The sequence below is a fragment of the Limanda limanda genome, chromosome 20, assembly GCF_963576545.1.
Source record: "Limanda limanda chromosome 20, fLimLim1.1, whole genome shotgun sequence".
Lineage (NCBI taxonomy): Eukaryota > Metazoa > Chordata > Actinopteri > Pleuronectiformes > Pleuronectidae > Limanda > Limanda limanda.
The window spans coordinates 7,892,647-7,918,422 of NC_083655.1; the positions used below are offsets into that span (position 1 = coordinate 7,892,647).

Consider the following 25,776-nt stretch of genomic DNA (forward strand, 5'->3'; position numbering starts at 1 on the left):
GCAGAGAGAGGGGGGTGCAAGAAGAGGGTGAAGTGTGGGGTGGGGAGGAGAAAAGAGAATGATTGCATATCTGAAGGCATCAGCAGAGCAGGTATGGATGTTGGAGCAGTGACATGCTCGGACACATCTTGGCTTTCTTATTAGTGAGGACCCGTCCGGACACTTTGGGCCCTTTCCTGCAGGGCCGTGATGAAACCCCCCCCCCACGGTGCATCGGTGGAAAATGGCCGAGGGGAAATCACCGATGAGCATCACTCAAAGACAGGGAGATGTCAACAGGCCCATAATGATAGCTGATGGCCCCAGAACCCTCTCCTTCTCCCTCTCAGCCTCACCTGCCCAAGTTGCACTACACTGGAAAACGTAATTAGAGGTAAAACAGAGAGACGGAAGCTTTATCTCTGTGTATTCTGTAAGCAGCTCCCTTTGTTTTTTTATCCATCCAGGAGTCCTCTCTCTCTCTCTCTCTCTTTTTCTCCTCCCCAATCTCTCTTTCTCTTCATGGAGGAAAGGAGGAGGAGGAGGAGGAGAGCTCCCTCTGTGAGATGCCAAGGTGCTCCCAGTCCATTGTGCTGCTGGCTGTCAGGTTAAATTAGGGAGTACAGGCTCCGTGAGTGTAAAAAAATCAATACTTGATGGAAGATTGCTCCCCGGAAAATCTGTTTTGATTCCAGGATTAATTCTTGACCAAAGGCTCCAGCAAAATGACATGCCATTAGCCTGAAAATGAACACATTCTGCAGTGGAAATTGGATGGAAATGTGTCAGGTGATTGCCCCGGCTGGTTGTTTTTGACTCTTTGAGCGAGCGGGGGGGACTGAAGGTGTGGCTGCTGCGAATGAGGCCTCTGGGCAGACTCTGTTTTCCGGCACAGAGACGACTCCTCCGTGGCCTCAGAGTATTCTCAAGGCCATTGTTGTCCAGCGGCTGCAAATGCATTCCACCAAGGTGAAATGCATTTGCCCGCCACCCGGCCTCTCTTGTGTTTTCCATAAAGCGCGGCACGAGGAATGAGAGAATCTGAAAATAAAACAGGGAGGATTCCCCCCCCCCACTCGTTTGTTTACCCAACAGAGAGAAGAGAAGAGTGAGATGCTTTATTGATGAGTGAATAATGTGTTTGTCGTGACGGTCGACGTCTCGTTGTTTGAAATCTTAAACAGGAAGCGGTGAAGATGCACCGGACATTGATTTGAGCAGCCGGAGCGTTCAGGCTGCACTAAACATCTGTGTTCAGGAGTGGGAGGAAAACACACACAACAGGAGACGTGATTTCTGAGGCTCTCACGTGTTTTCTGACCAGAACACGACGGATTCAATCAGAGGATTTCGCTTGTTTTTCATCTAAAACACGGTTTTCATGAAGCACTTGATAAAATGTCACGTGGGTTTAGATCGAATATCTAAATGCAGATCTGATCAATATAAATTATAGATACTGGGTGATTGATTTGTATTGTATTAGATCAAAATCACAAAATCAAATCAGAAAATTATTTAAATATTTTTAATCGTTGCTTTTTATGAGATTATGAATCACGTACTTTTTTTTGATTTGAATCTGATCCATCTGAATGCAAATCAATTACCAAGAATCCGAATATTACAACTTGCATTAATTAAAAGGACTATTTTGAAATGCTATGAGAACATCCTTTATTTAACCTTGAGGATAAAGTGAGATCATATGATAATTTCATTATTATTTTATATTATACATATTATAACATCAAATATTATTATTATTATATTAACAGAGTTGACCATGTAATGAATTTTGAGTCCTGCAGTGAACCTCTGTGGACAGGTTTTACAGTGATGCTTTAGCGCCACCCCCTGGATGAAAAACGCTATTACTCTTATAATTATTATTATTATCTGGTGTGCCTTGCCGCTAGGTGGCAGTGTGCGGCAGCTTTCAGCTTCTCGTTTCAACACCACAGAAGAAGAAGTGTGGACAGGCACGCCCCAAAACCAAAGTTTTACAAATGCTAAATACCGAATATACAAATACATAATGACATTAGAAATACTGTAATTTGAATAATTAAAAAAATAGATAAATAAATTAAATAAGAATTGAATTATTAATCATTGTAATAACGTCTTTTTATATATATATATTTTTTTTTTTTTTTTTTTTCCCCAGGAGTTTCATGTTGTTCATCACCAAGTCTCTTAATGTCCCTTAAGTTAATAATAATTAATAGCGAACACGATGTTTTCTCTTGTGATTTAGTTTCCAGGCGGATCCTCTGTTGACGTCGCGGGGTGATGACGTCCCCCGGTCATCTGTCACGCTGCTGCGGCGCCTCGCTTGTTCTCGTCCCGCAGAGACAACACGACCCGTCGCTGAGACACGTCCTGTCTGTCCCCGGAAGCTGAAGATGTCCTGGCTGAAAGCTGCGTCCCTCCGCTCCGAGGACGTGTTCGATGAGGCCGGAGACGAGATGAAGCTCCAGAGTAGAGAGTGGAGCTCGAACATGAACAAGCGAGTGAAGGTGAGTGTCCTCCTGCTCCTCGTCCATCGTCCACCTGGAAGCTGAGTGTCCCCTGAGCTCATGTGTCTCTGTCCCGGTCAGGACGGGTACGTGGACGGGGTCAACGCCGGGGAGGACGAGGCGCTGCAGGTCGGGTTCAACCAGGGCTTCCGGGAAGGAGCCGCTCGGACTGCGGCTGTGGGTCGACTCAAGGGAATCATCAGGTGATAATCGATCAGGTCGATCAGATCTTAGTCGATCAGAGCTGCGAGTTGTCAGACTCCAAACTTAAAACCTCTGCACACAGATTAAAACCTGAATGAAAGTTTCATATCATTACACAAAGCGAAGCAGCAAGCTGATTCTACTTGAGAAACTGGAGGCAGTATTTTGTTTTTGTAAAAGTATGAATCAAAGATGGTTAAACATGAGAGAATTCAGCCAGGGAAATATCAAATAATGCAAATAAAGGCTGAATAAGGTAGAAAAATACAAGTAAAAAGGGGGAAATATGAGAAAAAGACAAAGTAAAATACTTTTTGTTGCATACAGAGCTTCACAACCCTGAGAGATCATAGTGACCTGATTTTAATCTTCATTTCCAATCAAGAAATTGCAGCTGCACATTTGATACAGATTATTTTGTGTATGTAAGTTCAGAAAGAGGATTTTGAAAATCCTCTTATCACATGGTTTATTATTTTACTTGTTCATATCTACACTTTTCTGAGCACGCAAATAGAGTGAGGTGAAAAAGCCTGATACAGTAAGCCTTATCATATTGTTCTGCCTTTCTTTAAACATATGATAAGATATTAAGGGAAAGTTATTTCAATGTTTTTGTTAAACCTTTCCATGTTGAGCTATTTAAAAAGTCTGATATTATCCAGTAAATATTTCAGCCTCTTTCTCCCACAAAAGCATCATGAGTGTTTTTTTTGTTCCGACCATTATTGAAGTCTCTTTTCTGTCCAGCAGATGTGGGGCCCAGTCCCTTCTCTGATCTATTGTACGTGACGCTGCTGCCTCTTTGTGTGTCTCATCCCAGTGCTGTATGGTGCTGGTGCCAGATCGAGCATCCGGAAACCCCCGTCCCGGCCCGCGTGACCGAGCTCCTGCAGCGGGTGTCCCAGCACGAAGACAGAATCGCAGACGGCATCAGGAAGTCTCTGGAGAATCCTCCGCCCAGCGTGAGCGACGTCTCTGAGAGCATGGAGGACCTGGAGGTAAAGCAGGCAGATCCCAGCTGCTGTGGGGACGGGGGGTGCGGAGAGGGGACGGACTGCTGCAGCCGAGGGGACACAATGGACCAGGACTTTCCTCAGAGACCACCTCGGCTCTGCTCGGGGTCGGCTTCCCGCTCGTCCTCCTCAGATGAAGACCTGAGCCTCCTCCTGCAGAGCTGCAGGGACCTGGTGTCGGAGCTGGAGCTGCCGCAGGAGCTGCTCACTCACATCCAGGAGCTGAAGGACATCTAGTGGCTGAAGAGCAAGGACCAAAACCCAAGGAGGACAACACTTGAACTATAAACTTTGATAAAAGTGTACATTTCTTACACTACAATTGAATACTTTTGTTGTATATAATGTAAAATAGGAATTTTCATTCCAGAATTTGCAGAATGTTTGAAAATAAAAATGGATTTGATATAATGTATTCTGTGTTTCCCACACTTATTTTGAAGAAGAAATGAAAACCCTATTTATATTTCCCCTTTTTATTATTAGGGCCCGAGCCCAGTAAAACAATTGTAAGGATTATTATTCAGGAAAATGAATTGGCTTTTTGAAGGCTTTACCATGCTCAAATTCTTACCAAAATTGGCAGAAAATTTGAAAGTGGTGAAAATGTACATATTCTGGAGGAATTTTCAAGGGGCGTGGCAAAATGGCTCAATGGTGCTCCCCCGAGACCCCTGGAAGGCGTTCACATTGACCGATCTTCACAAAAACGATAAACAGGTGTATCATGACCAGACAAACAAAAAAGTCTACAGGTGCAATCTGTCAATTTTCTTCCTGTGCTTAGTTTCTCATGGGAATGACCAGGTAATCCAATCCTTAATGTTAACATAACTGCTAAAGTTTGGCAGGCTGCTGGTTGGCAGGACTTCAACCACCTATTCATTGCACAATATCTTACACTATGTAAATTTAAAAAAAATTATAATAATTTAACATGCTTCCAAAACCTATTGTTAGAGAATAACCCAGTAGACAATTCATGCAAAACCTTCTAGTTTATAGATCAAATAAATGACTTATTGTTCCCATCAACTAGCACAAGGAGTAAGGGTCACTCATTACTCATAAATCAAATCAAACCTCCGGCCTCCTGAACTTTTACTTTGAAGGTGAGCTGTCTCTCTGTCCCCCTCTGGATGTACTCGTTCAAGTTTAGCTTCTCAGGTTGACTTCCACTTCATGCACAGACCAGGTGAGGCCTCACTACTGCACGAATCTACAACAACAACAAATCCCTGGTTATCATTATTATTCATATATTATTTAATTTTATCCTATTTTATTCTATTTTGATTTTATTTTATTTTAGCTGAAATTCTCTTGGTGAGAAAATAGCAATAATAATTTAATTTGTCAATTATACTTATTAGTTGTTTATGGTTTACTGTGGATTTTCATTGGCACGGTATATTTTTTAACAATGAAGAATATCCACAAATTTGCTGCCATATGTTGGAAAGTGTATAGAGCTTTTGCCAAGTATGTCTTATTTCTTAAACATAATTTATTAATATATAGAAAACTAAAACAAAAGTGGAAAACCCTTTATATTTGCTTCTGTTTTCTTCAATATTTACTTGTACCTCTCTTTGCATGTGTTTCCTTCCTTCGCGTCTCCTTGAACTCTCCCGGCCACCGTAGCTCCGCGCTGACGTCATGACGCAGCCGTGACCCCGCTGCTCGGGCGGAAGCGTCGCAGATGTTCCGCAGTTTGATCTCCGCAGTTTGACCGGATGTGGCGCAGCGGACGCTAGCGCAGCGGCAGCGGCAGCAGGAGGACTTTCTCCGGAGTTTCCCCGGAAGCGGCGGCGACTCCGGTGCTTGTTCTGTGTTTAGCTGGAGCGAAGCTAACAGGCTAGCTAACTTCGGCTAACTGCAGCTAACAGAGTGAAACCGAAACCGAACGAGCTCCAGGTTTGTTTGTCTCCTTATCTCAGCTGTCACTTCTCCAGCTGCGTTTTAAACCGTCACAACGGATCTGACTCCGGATTCAGAAGTACAATTTGTAGCCTTGTTACCACAGCAACATGTTTTTATGTTATATGTATTTGTGTTGTTCACCTTAACTCTTTACTAATATTCTGTTTATATGATATTTACACGTGGTACCATAATCCATTAATATACATTCCAACCTTTTGTGGTGACAGAACAGAAACGTTGGTCACTGAACTGTTTTGTTATTCGATTAATCGTGTCAGTCATGCTACTGGTTCCAGATTTGCATATATGTAAATTTAAAGGGTTTGGTTGATTATATAACATCGGGAACTGACTGGGTTTGTTGGTTTGTCATTAAATTATAAAGATTTATTTTTACAAATCCACGTGGGTCATTCTGTCTTGAGCAGCATTTATTTTTTGGTCAGTTGTAATGTTTTTTTAATATATATAATGTTTTTGATCCTTGATGTTGCTCAATGCTTTATATTGAAGACGATTTGAACAATATATTCAACATCCTCATTAGAATTGACCAAGTCATCGTTTAATCATTAATGAAAATACTTCCTTTGCCAGGTCACAGAATTTCCTGTTACATCCATTTCATCTCACGTGTTTTAGTAATTCATTAATTCATGTTGTACCTTTTCACCTTCTACGTATCGACCTTCTCACGGCACCTGAACATGGTCACTCCCTGGCGTTAGCAGCAGCTTGACCCCTCCTCGCCATGGACTCCTGAAGTCCTCCGGTCCAGCGACTTGTCCGGTTGCTCTGGACCCGAGGTCGCTGATCAGCCTACATCCTGTCTGAGGTCCCGGGTGAGAGGGAGCGATCAGATGGGGAACAGCTGCTGTCGCAATGAGAGTCCCTGTGGCAGCGCGGAGGAAAGAAGTGTTCTGCTGAAGAATGATTCCAAGGCCACGGTGCCGGCGGGTGGAGCGTCGGAGGAGGGCACCTGTGGTCCTGATGGAGACGATGACATGAGGTGAGATGACTGTTGCTACTCTGTGGTTTGGTTACTTGTCCAGCTTTCAGACACACACTGGAGTCCGGACATTTTCTGGAGGGGCTGTGAGTGACAACCCTAATGTCCGAGTCAGTTGGGAAGGGTCCAGAAAATATCAGTGCATATGTGAAAACAGCAGGAATATCACAGATACATTCTAAATGAGCAAGTTGGGGTTTTGATGGAGTTTCTAACATGCAACAGACATAAAAGTGTAAGAATAAATGTAAGTGTCATACATGTAAAAGACACAGATGTCAACTTGGAAAGACAACAAAACTTGAGATCTTCTGACAAAGAGAGTGTGTATGTGCTGGAAACAAAAACAAGTGATTTCCGCAGCTGAAATAATGCGTCCTGCAGGCCCGACCCAGGTGACACCACTTGTCCGAGTGCTCCAGACCTTTTCTCTGGAAAATATGTGAAAGGAAAAGTCTGGGAAATGTTAAGGAGAATAAACAAACTCTGTGTTTTAGATGGGTGGGAGTCAGTAAGATGACCTGATCTCTCTGTGTGACTCTGGACATATACAGGAGGAAAAGATCGTTTTAAATTTCCACTAGTGACTTCATGGAACACTTGACTAGTATGACTCAATGGAAAAGCAAATTAAATTTTAGATTTGTCATCACTGAAATGTTAACTTAGACAGTTTGTCTTTTCTCTGTCTGTTGATGTAATAGATTACAATGTTGGTTTTGACTCAGACAAACATTTCCTCTTTGCACGCAGACAAAAGACAAATATTAGACGACAAACATACGCTTAAAGATTTAACAGGGAATATGATAGCTTACATTTTGTCCATAAGTTACAAATCGCTGAGTAGCGCTGAGGTCACAATTTGGACGGGGGGGTTTCCACAGATCTTGAAAGGTTTCAGAATGACGAAAAAAACATTCACACTGTTGGTGCAAAAAGACACAGATGATAGTGGAAAGCAGAGTTTCCCTGTTATTCCCCACCCACAGCACAGAAACAACCTGGAAACATCTCAGCTTTGGTCACACACACATCTACAAGGGGTTTCTGATCTTTATTACTCATTTGTTATTCTACTCGTTTAAATTTCAGTGGAGATTGTCCTGTGCTTTGTGACATTCACCTCCTCTCTGTGTTCTGACACTCAGGAAAACCCATGAGGAGGCTGATATAAAGGTGGAGGAGAAGTCCGAGCTCGTGCTGGTGAAGCAAAGTCCTGAGAACGGAAAGACGGAGCCCAATAACACTCAGGAGAACGGACCCTTGAAGACGGAGATCATCCAGACTGCGACTCCTTCCACTATATGCAAAGGGGTTGAACTCGAAAAAAACTCCACAAGAGCACAAGATGAGGTCGTGAAGGAACCTTCGGATGACGGCGAACAAGCTGAACCTCTGGAAAGCACTTTAGACTCCGAGCAGAAAGTCAACCCTGCAGCTGACTGGGAGGTTTTTACAGAAACAAATGCGGAGCCAGAAGAAGAAACCCCAGCCTCGGTGCAGGACGAAGCCCCAGATGGTATTTTACTAACAGCCCAGTCCGTCAGCGCTGAAAAGCCTCCAGCGCCTCCTGAGACGACCTCAAACACAGAGCACCTGACAGAGCTCACTTCTCACCAGGATGAGGGAGAAGCCGGCTCCAGGGTTATGTTTGACGAAGCTGTAAACGAGCCATCGGGGGAGTTATCAGCAAATAGTGAAGTCTCGGTGCCAAACACTGAGCCGGCTGCTGGTCAGGTGATGCCCGTCTCTGTGGTCAGTGAGGAGGCCGATGGAGAGGCTCCCAGCTGGTGAGTCACATGACAAAATAAACTCTTCGTGTGTAAACTAAATGGATTAATCAAATTAATGTCAATATGAAGCCAATTACTTTTTGCTACAATTATTTCAGCAGTTTGTCTTGAAAATAGTATTAAATAAACCATCGATTCCTCATATTTGAGAAGAAAACTGTAGATATTTGACAATTTTGCTTAAAAAACGTAAAAATACATTCAACAATTTGATGAATTGATAAAGCGTGCCAAGCAGCTAAAAGGCTAGAAAAGCAGAAAACAGATTAGAAAACATAGATCTTTTTATTTGGTCTTAACTTTTGTGTATAAAATAACAAGCTCTTTTTTCTTGGCCCATGTTCCATCTTTGTTCCAGGTTTCGTAGAAAATAAAACCTCCTTGATGGAGGTAAATAAACGTCTGCCGCTCTAGACAAGAATCTCCCAAACTCCAAGATACTTGAAAGGATAGAAAAGGAGAAAATAAATAAACTGAATAAGATTTACTTTAATTTATTAGATTAAATAAAACTATTTGGATAAAACAATCAGAGAACTTCAAATTACTTTTCCATCAAACTGGTGGTCAATGGTGGATGTTTACAAAGTTCAGATGAGGTCAATTCTCAAAAAGTCACAAGCTAAAAACAACAGAAACCACTCAACTAGTAAACAAGTGAATATTTTTAACGGAATATTTACACAGAGCAATAATCAAGGCGTTCTGGCTGTTTTTGCACATCCAATGTTTTTACCACATGTCTGAGTGGGATTGGTCAACGTTCAGTAAATCATGTGTCTCTTTACAGTTTTTCTGTATCAGGGTCACTGCCCAAGTCATTATCCTTTTTATATCGATGGTTGTATTTGGTCCTCGAGAGCAGAGCTGCACAATCAAGTGATTGAGGCTGGATTTTAATTTGATTTTTCAAGTATTTAAAGATCAGTTCTAAAAATAGTTTATCTGTTGATGTCTACGTCGCATGGCGTGTACACAGAGACTTTAACGGACTAACCCTGTCTCTGCCTTCGTGCAGTCTGTGATGCATTTCTGTCTTTCGCCCTGTGTCCAGTGCTGTGACGGAGGATTCAGAAGATAGTGGTTCTTCCGTGTTAGAGCAGGTCGGTCCTGAAGCGATAGAAAGCCACGATGTGTCTGAGTCGTCTCTTGGATCGGGACGCGACCACAGCGGTGAGGAGAGAGACTCTGTCAACTCCCTCGGGGAGTCAGAGACCGCAGCTCCGGCAGAAGCCAGCAAGAGGTTAGTCGGTTCAGAGTCAGTGAAATCAAAACAAGGCACTTGTTTGTATAGTGTGGATATCTGTTGGTTCTCAGCCTGACCACTAGGGGGTGTAGAGAAACCACAGCTTGTATTGGTGAAGTCATCCTGTGTTTTTCATTCTTCTGTTTTTCAACCTCTTCTTTTCTCTTTCCATATTTACGTTATTTAAAATCTCTCAACATGAAACATTATCCAAGTGACACATTCTGTGCGATTCTGTTGTAATATGAGTTTTAAATATAAAACGTGAAGTTAATTTTTATGTCTGTAAAGCAGGAAAAGTAACAGAACTGTGTCTCTGTCCAGCTCGAAGGCCGATCAGAGTGTCCAACCAGACTCTGAGTGTTCGGACACGAACCTGAAGGACGTCTCTTCCTTGGAGAAAGACAAACAAGATACTGTGGAGGAAACGAAGCTGGAAGAGCAGGATAAAGATGAAAATGTTGCCAAAATGAAGGATGATGAAGCGAAGGAAGAGGAAAAGGAGGAGAAGGAGGTGGAGGAGAACGCTCCATCTGAGACTCAGGTTGCGAAGGATTCTGAGATGCAGGAAGTAACTGTGAAAGAGGAGCAGCTGGCAGGAAGTACAGCCACTGATGTCCAGGTTGAAGTTGAGACAATCCCGGAGAAGGAAGAGTCTGATGAAGCTCACCTGCAGGACAGGTTCGTTAAGATAATTTGCGGGTTGCTTCATATTCTTGACTTTATTTTCAACCTCACAAGTAATGTGCTGTCCGAAAGTGAGAGAAAGTGATAACACAGAAGACACAACACAGGAAGTGGCTCTTGTTAATCTTTTGCTTTGAAAGATCTCACATTCTTTCCCAGAGACAGAGAGATGTGTTATTAATGTCTGTTTATCAACACTGGCACATCACACAGTAACAACCAATCATTTACAGTTCTCTAGAGAGTTGGGGAACAGTCACTCACTCAAAGCAAATACCATGAATCAAAGTTCACAAGTTAAACTCTATTTAATTTGCTACTGGAAGCAAATGTTTTATTTGACCCCTCGATCGCACAGATTGGAAGTGGAGGTGCTATCCTGTGAAAACTAAAGAAAGTGTGTACTAATAATGTTAATCTAAATATTTCATGATTTGGAACATCAGCCACCACATTGATGAATAATTTACTGTGAGTTGGAAGAACAAGGATGTTGAATTTCATTTAGTCAACAAACAAACAAACCTCTTGTCTGTCTTGAACCCTCTGTCCTGTCTGTGGCTCTCAGACTGAAGCCCATTGCTTCCCACTGAATCTATAACATGGGTCACAAATATATATTGTATATTGCTTGTTTTTTTAAAGTTTGTTTTAGAGCACTAGAGATTGTGCACGTAGGATTGAGTCAAAGAAACTAAACTACACGTTTATTGCAATTTGAGGAGGAAGTAGCCACAGACTCAACATCTGACATTTGAGGTCTATGGCACAGAGACATTGGTTACATCACACTTCACCCACAGGGGAAATACCTGTTAGTAATAAGAAACCTGTCGAATACTTTGTCTGAAGTTAGTTTTTGCACTTTGTCTTTGTAGGGCTGAAGTGTTGTGGTCGTGAGTTTCAGTCACATGTGTCTTTTTTCCTCTTTAGTGAAGAAGACCTGTACAGAGCAGCGGAGGAACTCCCAGAGTCTCAACACGATGAACCAGGCCCAACATCTGTGTTTGAAACAACAAGTCAGTACTTTCAAATCAACGGAGTTTAACTGCATCAGGGATTAGAAACAACGCCACCTCTGTTTTGTCACGTAGGACGCACACAGGGCTCCTGTTGTTCCGTCCATCATGTTTCCTTACTCTTCTCTTTCTCTCGCTCAGTTGTAAAGGTGGAGGACAGATGCAGTTTGGCCCCGGCCGTGGACATTCTGTCGTACAGCGAGAGGGAGTGGAAAGGAAATACTGCCAAAAGTGTTCTCATTAGAAAGGTTGGTGCCTGTAGCTCTTAGGACAAAGTGTTTTCAGATTAAGGACAGTTGTGTTTTTATGTTCTCACACCAATGTCTTCCTGTGGTGTCCATGTCTGCTGCTGCAGGGTTATAAAGAGATGTCCCAGAGGTTCAGCAGCTTGAGGAGAGTGAGGGGGGACAACTACTGTGCACTAAGAGCCACGCTGTTCCAGGTTCTGTCTCACAGCACCCAGCTTCCTGCGTGGCTGCAGGAGGACGACGCTACCATGGTAACCCCCCCCCCCCCCCCCCCCCGCCACCACCACCACCACCACCACCTTTAGGAGATCGGATCTGTTGACCAGTGGTTAAAGCTGCATTCCTACAGTGTTGACAGAATAAGGAAACACTCAATGGTCAAACTTTGGACTGCTCATAAAGTATTCCGTGCTAACGTAGTCATAAGAGTGTTAAAGATTATAGAGAAGAATAACTGTGAAGCTCCTTTATGTTTGAGATGCAACACGATTTTAAAATCGTTTATTAAAGGTCCTGTAGCCCAGGTTGAGAAAATCCTCATACCTGAGAAAATGATGCATCTACTAATTATAGTGTAATTTCCCGTTCTTTCTCTAACAACTTAAATCTACCAGAGGTTCACAGTCGCTGTTGATGCTAACTGTTAATTATATTTAATCCTTAAAGCACAGGATATATTTAAATAAAACAACTTTCCAGAAGACTGGATACCTTGTCTAACGTCTGTGTTTATGTCATTTTTTTGCCTCAGCTGCTGTTTATTCAGCTGATTTTTCATCTTACCACTTATATATTTGGGTTCCAGCTGCCGGAGCATCTGGAGACACAGGAAGGTCTCATAAGTCAGTGGACGTTTCCCGACCTGTGCCTGCGGGGAGACGGGACAGGAGACGTCACCCAGCAGCTCAAAAGCTACATGGAGCTTCTCCGAAATAAGGTAGTGGATCTGCTCACTAACCCGTGTGTGATCACAAAGTATTTCAAAGACGCGGAGCGAGAAAACCGCTTCACTACTTCAATGCCATCCGTGTGCAGTGAGGGTATTGGTGTTCATCTGCAAGGCTTTTGGAAGTGATTGCTTCCACATGTTGGAGGGAGGGCAGTTTCCTCAGTGCTGCACGGCTCCGGCCCTCATGACTCTCTCTCTTTTTCCCCTGTGTCATTAACGCAGCCTTGTTATACTCTAAAGCTTTTGCAGGGAAAGACGAACCCTCAACCTCAAAGGCGTAGTTTCAACTGTTAAAACCACAGTGAGTCTTTACTCCGACAGTCCGAGGCCGGTGCTGAGTTTATAGTCGCCCTCTGCAACAGGCGGCTTGTGAGGAGCTGGTGTTTACAGCACAAGTCAGTGGCTTTAATGAGAAGAAGCTGTGTGCTGCTGTGTCTGAAGGTCTGGATCATATATAGTGGAGAAAGACCCTTGACCCTGAGAACAGCACACACACCTTTGTCAAGACCAAACAATCCCACACATCTCTTCAGCACTTATACTAAACAAATACAATTATATAATCTGCACCAACTTGTTCCAACTGATAGATCTCAGTAAATAAGGGATATTGTTTCACATGCAAATTCAAACATTATCTCCTGAGTAATTTAAGGAAAGTCTTGAAACATGTCTCGTGTTTGCAATCCTGGGGAAAGGAATTTAAAAATTGCCAGGATCATCTGCCCCTTTCACCAGAACCTCACCCAAAATCAACGTGTACTTCTCCAACACTCGTCTCTCCAGCAAATTTGCTGAAAATAGGTTCAGTCACATTTGTTTAATCCTGCTCTAATCCCTGGTTTGCCTTCCCACCCCCCCTTTCCTCTCCTCTCCTCTCCTATCCTTTTAAAGGCAAAAAACTTAACATACAAATGTTGCAGATAAAAATTCTTGCTTCTAGACGTTGAGTAGTTCCTGAATAATTCTCTGCCTAACACTTACAGTCAGACTGTTGTACCCCCCCCCCCCCCTTCCTCCAAGAGAATTTGGTTTTAAATAACCTTTGCTCTCGTACAACAATCTGGATCCTGATTGGGCTACAACATCTTTCCCTATTGGATCAGTTCAATCCTGGTAATTGATTGATTACTTGGGCTAGAAAATGTTCACAGCAAACGTTCACAGGATCTAAAACATTATCTTCAAATTGCTTATCTCATCTAATGATTGTACTGGGAAATTAAAGCTCAAATGGCAGCAAATCCAGCTAAAAAAACAGCTAAAGTTTACTTCCATGATTGTTAATCAGAGCAGTTATTGATTAATGTAATTGATTTCTTCCAGTGGCAGGCGGCCGTGGACTGCTCCTCCGATGCCGAGCGGCATCAGCTGTGCGAGCGAGTGTTCCAGGGCGGAGAGGAGGAGCTCGGGCTGCTGGAGGCGCTCAAGCTGCTGATGCTGGGCAGAGCAGTGGAGCTGCACGGCTGCATGCAGGCCGGAGGAGATGTTCCACTCTTCTGCTGGCTGCTGTTCGCACGCGACTCGTCCGACTGCCCACGCTCCTTCCTCTGCAACCACCTCAGCCACGTGGGCCTCGGGGCCGGGCTGGAGCAGGTGAGAGAAACCCACCAGGGCCCGGTTTGCATTTGTTAATCACTCAACCGCACTTTTAAAGATTGACCTGGTTGCATTACATGAACCATTAATGGTAAACAACTCTTCCAGATATCAGCTGCTGAGATTTTCTACCAGTAAATGTTTGTCACGCTTGGTTAAAAACTAACAATGAATGTGCGCTGTCAGGAGACTGGATGTGTAACATTCTCGGAAAATTATGGCGAGACTAGTCTGTGCTTGCACTGCTGCTGCATGATGCCTGTTATGAGGAGGTTTCAGCAAGGATGTGATTTTCGACAAAGGAACCCCACCTCATAAATATCATGTGCTTGAGCCTCTGATTAAACACTGAGCTGTTCGAACTGCATGTTCCCCTGTAACCGTGCAATCATCCCCCTGCTGTGTGCAGGTGGAGATGTTCCTGCTGGGCTACGCCTTGCACTGCACCCTTCAAGTTTACAGACTGTACAAGGCCGACACGGAGGAGTTCGTCACCTACTACCCGGACGACCACAAGGACGACTGGCCGTCGGTGTGCCTCGTCACCGAGGACGACCGCCACTACAACGTCCCGGTGATGGAAGCTGCAGAGCTCCACGAGGAGCTCGACTCCAGCTGATCCGCTGCAGAACAAAGTCTCCTGCCATAAAAACAAAACACTCCTCAGGTTGATCAAGAAGAATAGATTTACACCAATTAAAAGAATAGTTCAACATTTTAGGGAAGATGCTCATTGGTCTGCTCAGACTTGATGTGAAGATGCTATCACCCTGGGTTCCTGCACGGCAGCCGACCCACAGATTTAGCCGAGATAAGGGAGAAAAGAATCCTGGTGCAGGTTTATAAAGGAATTGGGAATGATTCATAAGATGTCGTAAATAAACTCTTATGACAAAGAGATGTAACTTGATATTTTACAGTTCAACTATTAACTTTGAGAACTGTAAATAAAAAGAAAAAACAAATACATAAAGCTTGACTTAATAAAATACTGTCCTGTTTCCAGTCTTTATGCTAAGATGAGCTAACAAGCTGCAGGCTGTTCTGTCATGTATGCAGAATATGATATTCATCTTCTCATCCATCTCTGTGAGAAAGCAAATAAGCCACTTTCCTAAAATGTTGGAGACATTTTTTAAAAAGAAATATGCTGATCGAGACCCTGTACAAGTTGTGGTTTACACACATTTGTACACACTGTACTGTATACAGAGTTTTCTATTTGAGTACATGTACATACAGTAAATTTGTTTTGCTTTGTTTTGAAGGAGAAAAATATGTTTCTGAGCAGCCTCCTTGAAATCCTGATCAAAACACAGTTGAGCCGTCGACGGCACCAGATCATCAGATGTTTGGTGTTTACACTGGAATTTGGGCACTTTGAGTTGTGTGTTTATTTATTGTTTTTCATTTTGTAGTAAAAATGCGTTTGAAATGATCTATGACAGTCAGAAGTGAAACAGCTGAATTAGTCTGAGAGGAGTTGGATGATTTATCAGGTTTACACCAGATGGTATCACAGGACTCTGAAGATGAATCAGCCTCTGTGTCAGAGGTGTGATGTGTGTGTACGTCTGCGAGTGTGTGTGTCAAACTCGATGTGTAACATGCTGCCTTTAACCAAGCTGTTCTGAAGGGACAAGAAAAAAATGTGCCAATGTTGCTTCAGACGCTGGCATCAGTCCAAACCACCAGCCACTGGATTCAGTAGACAAGGCTCGCTTGGTCCTCCATGTTGCCTTAGAAATAATGCACAATAAGAATGAATGTTGGGTGTCAGTGATGACTCGAGGCCGTTTCCCTGCCCTGGTCTCAGAGCCGGTGCAGGTGATGAGTCAACAGTAAAACAGTGATTATGCCAATCTGCAGGAACGATCTCGCACTGTAATACTTTTGGATGGCATTTAAAAATAAAATGGGAGTACAATTTTTGCAAAAGTGTTGTTTGTCATTTCGACTCCCGTCCAATCATCTATCCATTAATTATCTGTCAGCATCCTTTCAGGCCATTGGGCGAGAGGCACCGTTCCTTCAACCTTCAATGTTTGTGTAAGATCATTTTTGTGGCAAAGTATTTTTCGACACATTTTACTTTTTATAAGTTCATAAGAAAAAGATACAACAAGAAAGCCAGTTCCAGCAAAGCCAAGGAATTAATATTAAAGCAATTTATATGTCAAATAAGAATGCCTGTACAGTATATACAGTACGTACGACAGTCTGAATACTACCAGGGAAATGCATGGCAACACAAAAGTAGATGCGACTCCCAGACTGCATGAAGAGTGAACAATCAGAACTATTCTGTAACACGCAATGATATAATGAGGGATTCCTGACCCCTCGAGGCAATTAAATATACACATTGCATTACCTATATAAAACAACAATAATCTGTACACCATGGTATGTAAAACACGATTGCACAACCCAACAAGTCCCACAACATATCTATATTTTAATTCAAGCAAGGCCTTGCCACTTTAATCTCGATAAAACAACATAAAATAATGAACTCCGTAATTTGGCAACTCCACCACCACTCGACAGACGCTTCATTCCCACTGGTGAGGAGGAAAAGTTCTCCTTTGTGGATTTCCCTTGTTTACCAGTAAACACATGAAAAGTGGTTATTACACCCGCTTATGGGATGATGCAAAACTATGAGAACTGTTGGAAACGTCGGAAGACAAAGGTATTTACTCTGATGGATGAACACTTGGAAGTGCATGGCTTTCTTTACAGTGTGCGTTAAAATGGTGTGTGGGTCGACACGGAGAAGTGTCTTGTACTCTTGTTCTCAAAAGTTCAATTCCGTCGAGCGAAACCTCTGAAACCAAATCATACTCGGGTCATCTCTCTCCAGTACCGTCGCACTCAGCGGCCTCCTCTTCCCACGAGGAGCTCGGCTCTACCTCCGCCTGCTGTCAAGAGTTCACTGCTGCTCCTCCTCTTCCTCCTCCTGGAGCTCCTCGATGGCGTCCATCTGCGTCCTGGAGCACACCTCGCTCATCGGGGCAGAGTCCTCCCCCTCCTCCACCACCAGCTCGCTGGACATCTCGTTGTTTCTCTGAAGACAACAGAACCAAAACTAAATTATATAGGACTCTTACGGTGAAGGGACAGTGTGAGTCGTATGGTCCTCACGTGATCATAGTGAATCATACAATAAGCTTCCTGAACCCAGTAACCCCCCCCAACAGAAGTTATGTTTTCATAATGGACAAACTACCACAAAACCTGGTTTAAGGGGAAACAGTCTTTACTTTTTAAAGCGGATCTGGATCGATGAGAAGGTTTCAGAGTTTCCCTACGTGTATTCATGGTTTGATCTCTTTCAACAACATCCCCATTCAAACCAGACAGGATGATCATAACTGAGACACAGTTAAAAATGGCTGCCGACGGGATTTTCCGAAAGAACAGAATAAGGCGTGTTTGTACAGTTCTCACCTCTTGTCGATAAACATAGCCCGCTGCTATGGCAACCATCACTGACTCCCCTATGAAACCGGCCAGGAGGGATCCAACCCCGAGTGTGGCCCCGTGAACCCTGAAAAACAAAGAACACCACGTTGTCAGTTGCGTTTTTATAAATGTAAGTTTGTGGAGGTGAATTAATTTTCTTATCTTCCTCATGCTTCGTGTTTTTTCAGGCATAAAAGCGCAACAAAAAACATTTTACCAGAACACCACACAACAACACTAATAAATGCCAGTGGGCCTGAGTCACGGTGCTGACCTTTGTGACCCCGACAGTGTTCTCTGAAGTGTTGACTTACCCCATATAAGGCAGCACAACTAAACTGGTGATGAGGACAATGATGCGGAGAACCGAGCTGGGGGCCAGCACAAAGGTCTTTTTCAGGGTCATGAGCCATCCAGTCAAATGAGCCCGAACAGTCACTGCGAACACACACACAAAGTGGAAACATCACCCCACTGGTCCCAGGTACGCCCGGGATAAAGCCACAGCAGGAAGGAAAATACAGCAGGTGAAAAATAAATAACATCGGAGTGTCTTACCTGGTATGGGGAAAAAGGAGAAAATTCGGAGCGGGACCACGCACAGCTCCGCGAAAGCAAAATCCACTCCGATGACATCGACGAGGATCTTCTCTGATACATGTGGACTCCAAAACACCACGAAACAAAGCTGGACACAAAATGAGCAAAAGGCAAATTCATCTTTTGCGTCCGCTGAACCACGATAGAGTTGCCCGGCACGCCTCATTAGATCTCATTAGTTCATTAACTCGAGGGGTTTCAGATTGAATGTCGGCCTGTGAAGCTCACACAAAATAAGCGAGGGAGCGAACCCATGACAGACAATGTTATTGTTTCTAGAATCAGAGGGCAACAATTTCCAAAGCATCTCGGGGCTACGACTGTATGAGCACGACACCAGGGGGCGTTAAACAGAGGAATGAACTCGCCTGATCTGAATAAGAACACATAAGTTCTGCATATGAACACATAAGGAAGCAAATGTATAAAGATGGAGTCAGAACAAACATCAAGGCCCCTCAGGACACATTAAAGGTGATTTTCTGGTTCCAGTCCAACTGACAACACAACCACCTTCACACTGCTTGTGACTGGATGCTTTTATGACACTTGTTGCTGTACTCACACTAGTAGCTGGTCTAAATTCAAACCTCAAATCTGCATACGTCTACAAGCAGGAATCTACTATTGCTTTGAGGGTGTGACCTCAGAGGACAGCAGAAAAGCCCAGGTGTCCCTTGTCATTTAACTGGTGAACCACAAGGATCCAGGCTTGGTCCCTTTCACTTTCCAATAAACACCACCTGGTTATTCTTTCCACCTCAGTGCTGATTATACAAAGTCTTTCTTTCTATGAAAAGACTGAGCTCCCAGCCAGTCCTTATGTTTAGCTACACATTAATGTCCAGCCTAGCTCCACCTCTTTCTCTCTCTCTCTCTCCTCAACAGATCTCAACATCGTGATTGATGACTAATTAATGTTCACTCAGCCTGATCCATCTGTCACTGTGGAGTCTACACTGTACAGAGTGTGTGCTCGACGCCTTTTCTAGCGCTGGTCGTCTTGACTACTGGGACGGCCTTCTGGCAGGGCTACCAGTGATCCCAGTAACACAACACTGAACCGTTTCATAAAGTATTCTGGTTCACTCTGATGAGCGATGAGGAACTGAAAGTACAGTTCTACTGGAAGGAACTCTGTCCTAACTTCTCGTCTCTTGATAGATGACGAATTACCAAACTTGAGAGGGTCAGCTTAATCTCCTCCTCTTAATCCTCCTGCTCTCCGTCTTCAAATCTTGTTCGAAAAGACCTGACTCCTCCGAGAGCCCTCACTCAACTAATATGCTCTCTATACTGCCCACTATAAAATATTTTCTAAAATATTCTTGAAGAATTACACATTAAGCAGAAGGTGATTAATTACACAAAAAGCTTTTACTGCAGTTTTGTTGTTGCTTTTCGATCTCCTGAATCAAACGGATAGGAAAAGATTACTTGTGACTGATGATTTCACTTCTAGCACGATGTCGTAATAATTAATTTCTATTGCTCAGCGGAAACCCCTGTCTCCCCTGACTCAGCCGTGGTTTAGTCTAAACCAGTGAGACATCCACACTCACTGCCTCCGCATCCTCACGTCTGTTTTCATAAGAGGACATTTGTTTGTCGCAGTACGATTCTCATTTCCCTTCGTGTTCCTGCTCTCTGCTGCTTTTCGTGCCGTTGTCCTTCCTTCACCGGGACAAGCCCGGGCAGGCAGTCGGCTTGTGTTTTCAACACCGCCCTGGCCATACCTATGTGCCTGTTGTTTCGAGCTGAACACGCACACCCTCACACATGTGTTTACAACCTTGAGCTTCCACATCTGGTGGGCCACTCTCCTCCTCCACCTCCTCTTTCTCCTCCTCCTCCTCAAAAAAAGGCCCAACCTCGGCCGCACACTTCCTGTTTTTCTTGTCTGAGCTCCCAGGATAACTGGGGCAAAGGCTCCATTTTACTTTCACATTAATTCACTTTGGACCATTTTAAATTGACAAGAAGGCTGATATAAGAAAGCCTGGATTATATTATGTTCTTGCCGATATGCTCCCGTAATAATTAAAACATTTATTCCAAAACAAAACCGCTCAGCGCCCATAATGCATCTGCCGCGCTCATTACTTAACAGGAAAGTACACCTGCAAGGGGCTTTAAAAGTGTGTTAACGGAGAGGTTTTATGTGAATGCCTATTTCGTTAAGCTGTTAAAGCCTGGGTGGGAGTGTTGCAGGGACAAAAGTCCCTTTGCGTCTTCACAAATTCCACCTTAATGTGTCTCCCTCCCTGTGCAACCTGAAACCACAACATGACAGCAAAGTACATTCAGTGAGCCTGCACCCCAACCCTTCACTGTGAGCATGAGCAAGCTGCTGAACCAACACAGCTAAATATAATAAAACATGAGGAACCGGAGACTTTTTTATAGAATTTCAAGATTTTGCCAGTTCCTTAAATAAAACGTCATGTTTTTGTGGAAAACCTTTGACCAAGTTTCGCAAGAACTACGACACATGTTTTTATCTGTAACACTGAACCAGTTAGACGAGTCTTGGACCTGGAATCCTGACTGAAACACAGTATGTTCTAATCTGTGATACAGCAGATTGAAAAACAAATGTGAACATGACAAAAACACAACACAAAGTCTGATACTGTGCGACTCCAAAAACAAGCCACAGCACATCTGCAGTCATAAAATCTGATATTATGATGCATGTTAAAATGAAAAGAGTGCAAAGCCTATAAGGTTTTGCAGGACGCCATGGAAGGACAACTGACGCCCACTGTGGGAAAGGTCATGTCTCAAAGGAGGACACCTTAGATTGTAAACAAACATGGTGCAAGGGAGGGGCTGCCTGTAATGAAATTGAAAACTGAAACTTTACCCTGACTGTGTCATTTATCAAAGTGGCTCTACAAGTTTGAGTAACACTGTGTCTGAATGACAGAGATGCCTGAAAGGAAACTGGATGATTTGTTTTTCTCATAAAAACATATCATTATATTGTCAAAAAGGCATGTTGCCATTTTGGAAAAACAAACACACAACCACGACTTCTTTCAGACCTAATTCATAGCATTATGTGAAAAGATTTTGCATCATCTTACCGTGAGTGATAGGACCAGACAGCAGAGTGTAAACTTTTTAATGTGGGACTTGGTGATTGAGTGGCTGGAGTTCAACTTGTTGCCGGGATTGGTCTGTTGGCGAAAGAGGAACATCAGAGGTATAAACAAACCCATCTACATTTAAACTGTCACCGCTGCAACAAACACATGTAGGTGGGAGTGGTTTACCTTGTCGAAGGCAGGGTACACTGCTCTCAGTTCAGTTAACCAGCCGTACGGCATGTGACCCACAGGGTACGTGGCTGTGAGCACGGCAACAGCCTGGAATGACAAAGACACGGTGGCTATAAGTCATCAGCTCACTGCCGCTTTAATGCTGAAAATACCACAGACAGCACATATGGTTAGATGAATGACAGGTGACTAATAACAGCCGACTTGAAATCCTCCCTGTGTCCCTCACTTTCCACGAATGTGCGGCTTTTCAAGTTCATAATTGGATAAACAGCCCGGAGCTCTATTTTGTGCACGGAATAACAACTGGCAGCGGCAGGTTCACGCAGGAGCGGCAGCGACGTGTGGGAATGTTTTCGCTCGGTGTTATCATGCCCCGAGTCTCACATGAACACGGTGAATCACCCAAACCACTGGCAGCCAGTGTTGTTGATGATTTCCAGTTCATTCTGGTAAACAGCTATGCATTGTCTCTAGTAGTTGGGGTCTCTGTAAGCCAGAAAGCTCCAGAGGGAGTTTGTTACCATCTGGCATTTCATCTGCAATAACTTGAGAGGCGAGTTAGTCCACCTGCTTCATGTGGCTGTAAATTCCCACTTAATGATCCCTTACATCAGAAAATACAACAAGTAGAACCATTAAGAAATGGTTTTAAATAAAAAAAAGCCAGATTGAATAAGTGAAAATAAAACAACTGCTTCAATCAAGTATTAAACCTAGTTGCTGTAGGAAACTGCATTTTTGATTTATTTGGTGAATGTAATCCGGGACACACCCACCTCTGTAGCGTCAGAGGTCCCCTTGAGGTCACGCGACACAAAGAGGTTGACGATGGGTCGACTGATGCGCTGAGTGGCCAGGATGAGGGCCAGGGGCCACCAGAAACTCAGCATCTTTTTGATGGTGGCATCGCCCTGCAGGGAGCAAAACACACACAGTAAATCACTGCTAGATTCTCTCTTACTCGTAGAAAAAACATAATTCATATTCTATTAACTAACAGCACTGCTCCTTTGGTCCCAGTGGCGTATCCAGAATGTGTGTCAAGCATCATGTAGGAAAACACAAACCCTCATCTAGCTCTGACCCATTTTCACCTTAGAGTAAAATAAACACTCACCCCAACGTCAAGTCCACTGGAGTCTGGGATGTTGTCGTGAATGTTACAGTAGTAACCCAGTCCCACGATGGTGAACCGGACCAAGGCTCCCATATACAGGGAGAGGATTGGGATGAGTAACGGCTCCACACACTCCAGGTTGCTGTGGAGGAGGATGGCCACGAACACAATCTGCAGGAAGAGACAACAAATAGTGGATAAACGCCAAAAATCGAACGCTTAATAAACTGGATTTCTCCTCCGCGTTAGATGGGGAAAGAAATGTTGGACTGGACGTTGTTACCTGGGCCACGACATCAGAGATTGAGGCCGAGCCTACGATGACGCTGTACTTGTGCTTGAGAAGGATCCCTGCATGGATCCACGCCTTCGGGCAGAACACAAGAGCAGACACACGTTTTGAAAGCTGGACATTTTCTCAACCACAGCTGGGACGGGCTGTACAATGAACAGGGGATTATTGCTAGAGTCAGATGTGTTTAAATCCATCTCTCTCATTATAAAATGTCTGACTGCTGCTGCAGAGTAATCCTGCTGTACTGAGCACTCACCATTGCATCCAGCAGAGGGAATGCAGCCAGATATAAGAAGGCCTTTCGTGTCTTGTTCCCCACAGAGTCATCCACATGGTGGAGCTTATTAATGATGTAGTACCCCAATTCTGTGTAAGCTGTGGAAAGAAAACAAACATAAGGGGAAACCACAGGTTAGCATTTCATTGTTTCAGATTGCAGGAGTTGTGATTTTTTCACAATAGAGGAAGTTGAAGAAGGGTGTGAAGGGTGCGACAACGATAAGACTTCAGGATGTGGTTCAATCACAGCATGTCATCACACAACCTGTAAACACACACCTATCAGGATATGGAGGATGAATGCGATGACTCCGGCGGCCACCATGCACAGCACCGCCTTCCTCCGGTCCCTCTTGCTGTTGACAAACACCAAACCCACATTCTTGAAGTCGCTCATGGGCCCCGTGAAGAACTTCATCAGGGAGTAGGCCAGGCCGTAGCTGGCCAGCATCTCAATGGCATCTTCTTTGACTGTGGCTATACCCCGGTTCAGGGCCTGGAACAGATAAGGCAAGGGGGTGGGTGTGGAGAGAGAGAAAGGGTGAGACAGCACATAAAGAAGAAGGAGGAGGAGGGCGAGTTCAGCCAGGCCACATGACCGTGACTGTACCGGACTCTTATCTCTGACCGGATGGTAACGGCTGGTCCACCACAGCCCTGGAGCAGTCGTGCTTTTCACAAAAGTAAAATACCTGCACGTGCTTTTTACACAGACAATAAAAAACAGACCTTTGGCTGGTGCCGCGGTAATATATCGGCGCAGGGAAACACCCACAGCACTTGATCCTTACAAAAATGATTTCCATTCACTTCTTAGCTTCAGAGCAACTACAACAGCTGCCCCCCCCTCCCCTTTTCCCTTTGCAGGATTGTGTGCTATTTATACCGGCTAACAGAGCCATTACATAAGCTTAATCCTGACATCTCCGCCTCGCTCTCTCACACTATCTGCCTGCTGTCTCCTGGGCAAAGAGGGACGAGCCACCCGTCGTATGGCAGACAGGAAAACATCACAATCACAGGAAATTAAACACACAAGTTTGTGTATTTTTGTTAGGACTTTGCATCAGTTTCCATTCATTACAGACCAGCCTGAACAAAACCTAAATGTAACCACAATTCACATCTTAACCCTACAATTAACTAAGGACCTGAAGACATGATGATTGGCCTCATTAGACTTGGTCCTGCCAAGGTCAGTGTATGTACTGGAAAATGTCCTAAAGAGGTGACACACACACACACACACAGACACACGCACACACAGACACTCACACACACACACCCTTAAGTCTGAGCACATGATCCTCCATCATCATCTTAATCATCTCCTCCAAACAGGTCGTGACTCCAATCAAACGACAAACAAGGTTGAAGCTGGGAAAATAAGGGAACACAAATCCACAGGAGCTCAGACATTAAGATGGATTCATGTGTGTAGTTGTGTGTTTGTTTACTTGTGTGTTCGAACCCCCCCTCCTGAATAAACACGACCCTTCCTGTGAGTGTGTGCGTGTGTTTTTCCTCCCCCTGAATAAAACATGTTAACGGATCTTATCTCCACACACACACACAACACACACACACACACACAACACCCCCGGCTGCTGCCAGCTAAGCTAACGGTGGCTACACACACACACACCGACAACACAGGCCGGAGACACCCGGTGTCAGGGACGGGTTTGGGAGGTGGGGGGACTGGGAGGTTTAGGGTGGTCGGTGATTTCTGTCGTTTCAGAAAAAACCGACTGCAGCGGTGGAAGATAACAAACATGAATAAAAAAATGAATAAATAATTAAATAATAGCGAAGTGCAGCGGGTTAGCAAAGGGACGAAGAGGACACACAATCAACCCACAACCCAGTCACCTGTTCCCCGAGGTCGATGGCGATGTTGGTGATCGCCAGCGGCACCAGGAAGCGAACGAGGGGCCAGTACGGGCTGAGGAGGGATGGAGCCTCCACCATGGTAGAAGCCGGGGGGGGGAGCGAGGGGCATCTGCCTCGGTTCGGAGGGATGGACGGGGACAGACGGAGGGTCTTACCGGCTGGAGGGAGGGAGACAGAGAGAGAGAGAGAGAGAGACGGAGAGAGAGAGAGAGGGGAGCCTGGTGTGTCGGTCTATCCCGGGAGGAGAGGCGAGGGCCCGGGGATGGAGCTGGAGCTGGAGCTGGGTCCGGAGCCCGGGCTGCTGGAGCTGGTTCTGCGGCTGCTGCTGCTCCGATGCGGCCGAGCGGAGGCGAAGGTCACCGGGAGAATCACACGGAGGCACCGGCCCCGTGGATCATGGTGGAGGCGGTCGGTGGGTGGGTGGGTGGGAGGGACAGTGGGGGGGGGGGAGGTGTCCCGAAGCTGGAGGGACCGGGAGTCGGTGCTCGGCAGTGTGATCGCTCCGCGGCTGACGGAGGGTCTGAGGCGGGACTCGAACCCGCGCCGCCTCCAGCACCACGTGGGCCAGGCGTCCCGGCCGTGACGTCAGCAGCAGGGCTAAATCTGGCCCCGCGCACACACGCACACACGCATACAC

General features: G+C 44.6%; 3 protein-coding genes across 5 annotated transcripts; 2 read left to right on the forward strand and 1 right to left on the reverse strand.

Annotated features, from left to right (window-relative positions):
* The first annotated feature begins 2,315 nt into the window (after positions 1–2,315).
* Positions 2,316–4,085, forward strand: otulina (OTU deubiquitinase with linear linkage specificity a). Its single transcript, XM_061094042.1, has 3 exons — positions 2,316–2,501; positions 2,583–2,704; positions 3,529–4,085. Exons 1-3 carry the CDS (start codon positions 2,388–2,390, stop codon positions 3,956–3,958), a joined length of 666 nt encoding a protein of 221 aa, XP_060950025.1. The 5' UTR covers positions 2,316–2,387; the 3' UTR covers positions 3,959–4,085.
* Positions 4,086–5,388: 1,303 nt separating this feature from the next.
* LOC133026618 (glutamic acid-rich protein) lies at positions 5,389–16,138 on the forward strand. Of its 3 annotated transcripts, none has more exons than XM_061093518.1 (11): positions 5,389–5,638; positions 6,376–6,656; positions 7,808–8,449; positions 9,507–9,695; positions 10,023–10,379; positions 11,319–11,404; positions 11,546–11,652; positions 11,760–11,903; positions 12,458–12,589; positions 13,928–14,197; positions 14,610–16,138. In XM_061093518.1, the coding sequence occupies exons 2-11, from the start codon at positions 6,508–6,510 to the stop codon at positions 14,817–14,819; spliced, it is 2,286 nt and encodes a 761-aa protein (XP_060949501.1). In that variant the 5' UTR covers positions 5,389–5,638; positions 6,376–6,507; the 3' UTR covers positions 14,820–16,138. The 3 variants fall into 3 exon arrangements, with proteins under 3 accessions (XP_060949501.1, XP_060949499.1, XP_060949500.1); XM_061093516.1 differs by having other exon boundaries at positions 6,379–6,656; XM_061093517.1 differs by lacking the exon at positions 5,389–5,638 and having other exon boundaries at positions 6,146–6,656.
* Positions 16,139–16,330: 192 nt separating this feature from the next.
* Positions 16,331–25,551, reverse strand: ankha (ANKH inorganic pyrophosphate transport regulator a). Its single transcript, XM_061093519.1, has 12 exons — positions 25,119–25,551; positions 23,526–23,742; positions 23,224–23,342; positions 22,956–23,039; positions 22,673–22,843; positions 22,332–22,466; positions 21,547–21,639; positions 21,358–21,450; positions 18,227–18,356; positions 17,983–18,106; positions 17,654–17,753; positions 16,331–17,270 (listed from the first exon to the last, which is right to left on the reverse strand). The coding sequence occupies exons 1-12, from the start codon at positions 25,215–25,217 to the stop codon at positions 17,136–17,138; spliced, it is 1,500 nt and encodes a 499-aa protein (XP_060949502.1). The 5' UTR covers positions 25,218–25,551; the 3' UTR covers positions 16,331–17,135.
* Between the last annotated feature and the right edge of the window lie 225 nt (positions 25,552–25,776).

What these genes read in the sequence shown, in the direction of transcription:
- otulina (XM_061094042.1), top strand. Translation starts at nt 2,388, where the DNA reads ATGTCCTGGCTGAAAGCTGCGTCCCTCCGCTCCGAGGACGTGTTCGAT. An exon ending in ACATGAACAAGCGAGTGAAG is followed by an intron (nt 2,502 to 2,582) that starts GTGAGTGTCCTC and finishes TGTCCCGGTCAG; the next exon opens with GACGGGTACGTGGACGGGGT. An exon ending in CGACTCAAGGGAATCATCAG is followed by an intron (nt 2,705 to 3,528) that starts GTGATAATCGAT and finishes GTCTCATCCCAG; the next exon opens with TGCTGTATGGTGCTGGTGCC.
- ankha (XM_061093519.1), bottom strand. Translation starts at nt 25,217, where the DNA reads ATGGTGGAGGCTCCATCCCTCCTCAGCCCGTACTGGCCCCTCGTTCGC. An exon ending in CCATCGACCTCGGGGAACAG is followed by an intron (nt 23,743 to 25,118) that starts GTGACTGGGTTG and finishes TATCTGTTCCAG; the next exon opens with GCCCTGAACCGGGGTATAGC. An exon ending in TGTACCCTGCCTTCGACAAG is followed by an intron (nt 21,451 to 21,546) that starts GTAAACCACTCC and finishes TTTCGCCAACAG; the next exon opens with ACCAATCCCGGCAACAAGTT.
- LOC133026618 (XM_061093518.1), top strand. Translation starts at nt 6,508, where the DNA reads ATGGGGAACAGCTGCTGTCGCAATGAGAGTCCCTGTGGCAGCGCGGAG. An exon ending in GATGGAGAGGCTCCCAGCTG is followed by an intron (nt 8,450 to 9,506) that starts GTGAGTCACATG and finishes CCCTGTGTCCAG; the next exon opens with TGCTGTGACGGAGGATTCAG. An exon ending in CCGGCAGAAGCCAGCAAGAG is followed by an intron (nt 9,696 to 10,022) that starts GTTAGTCGGTTC and finishes GTCTCTGTCCAG; the next exon opens with CTCGAAGGCCGATCAGAGTG.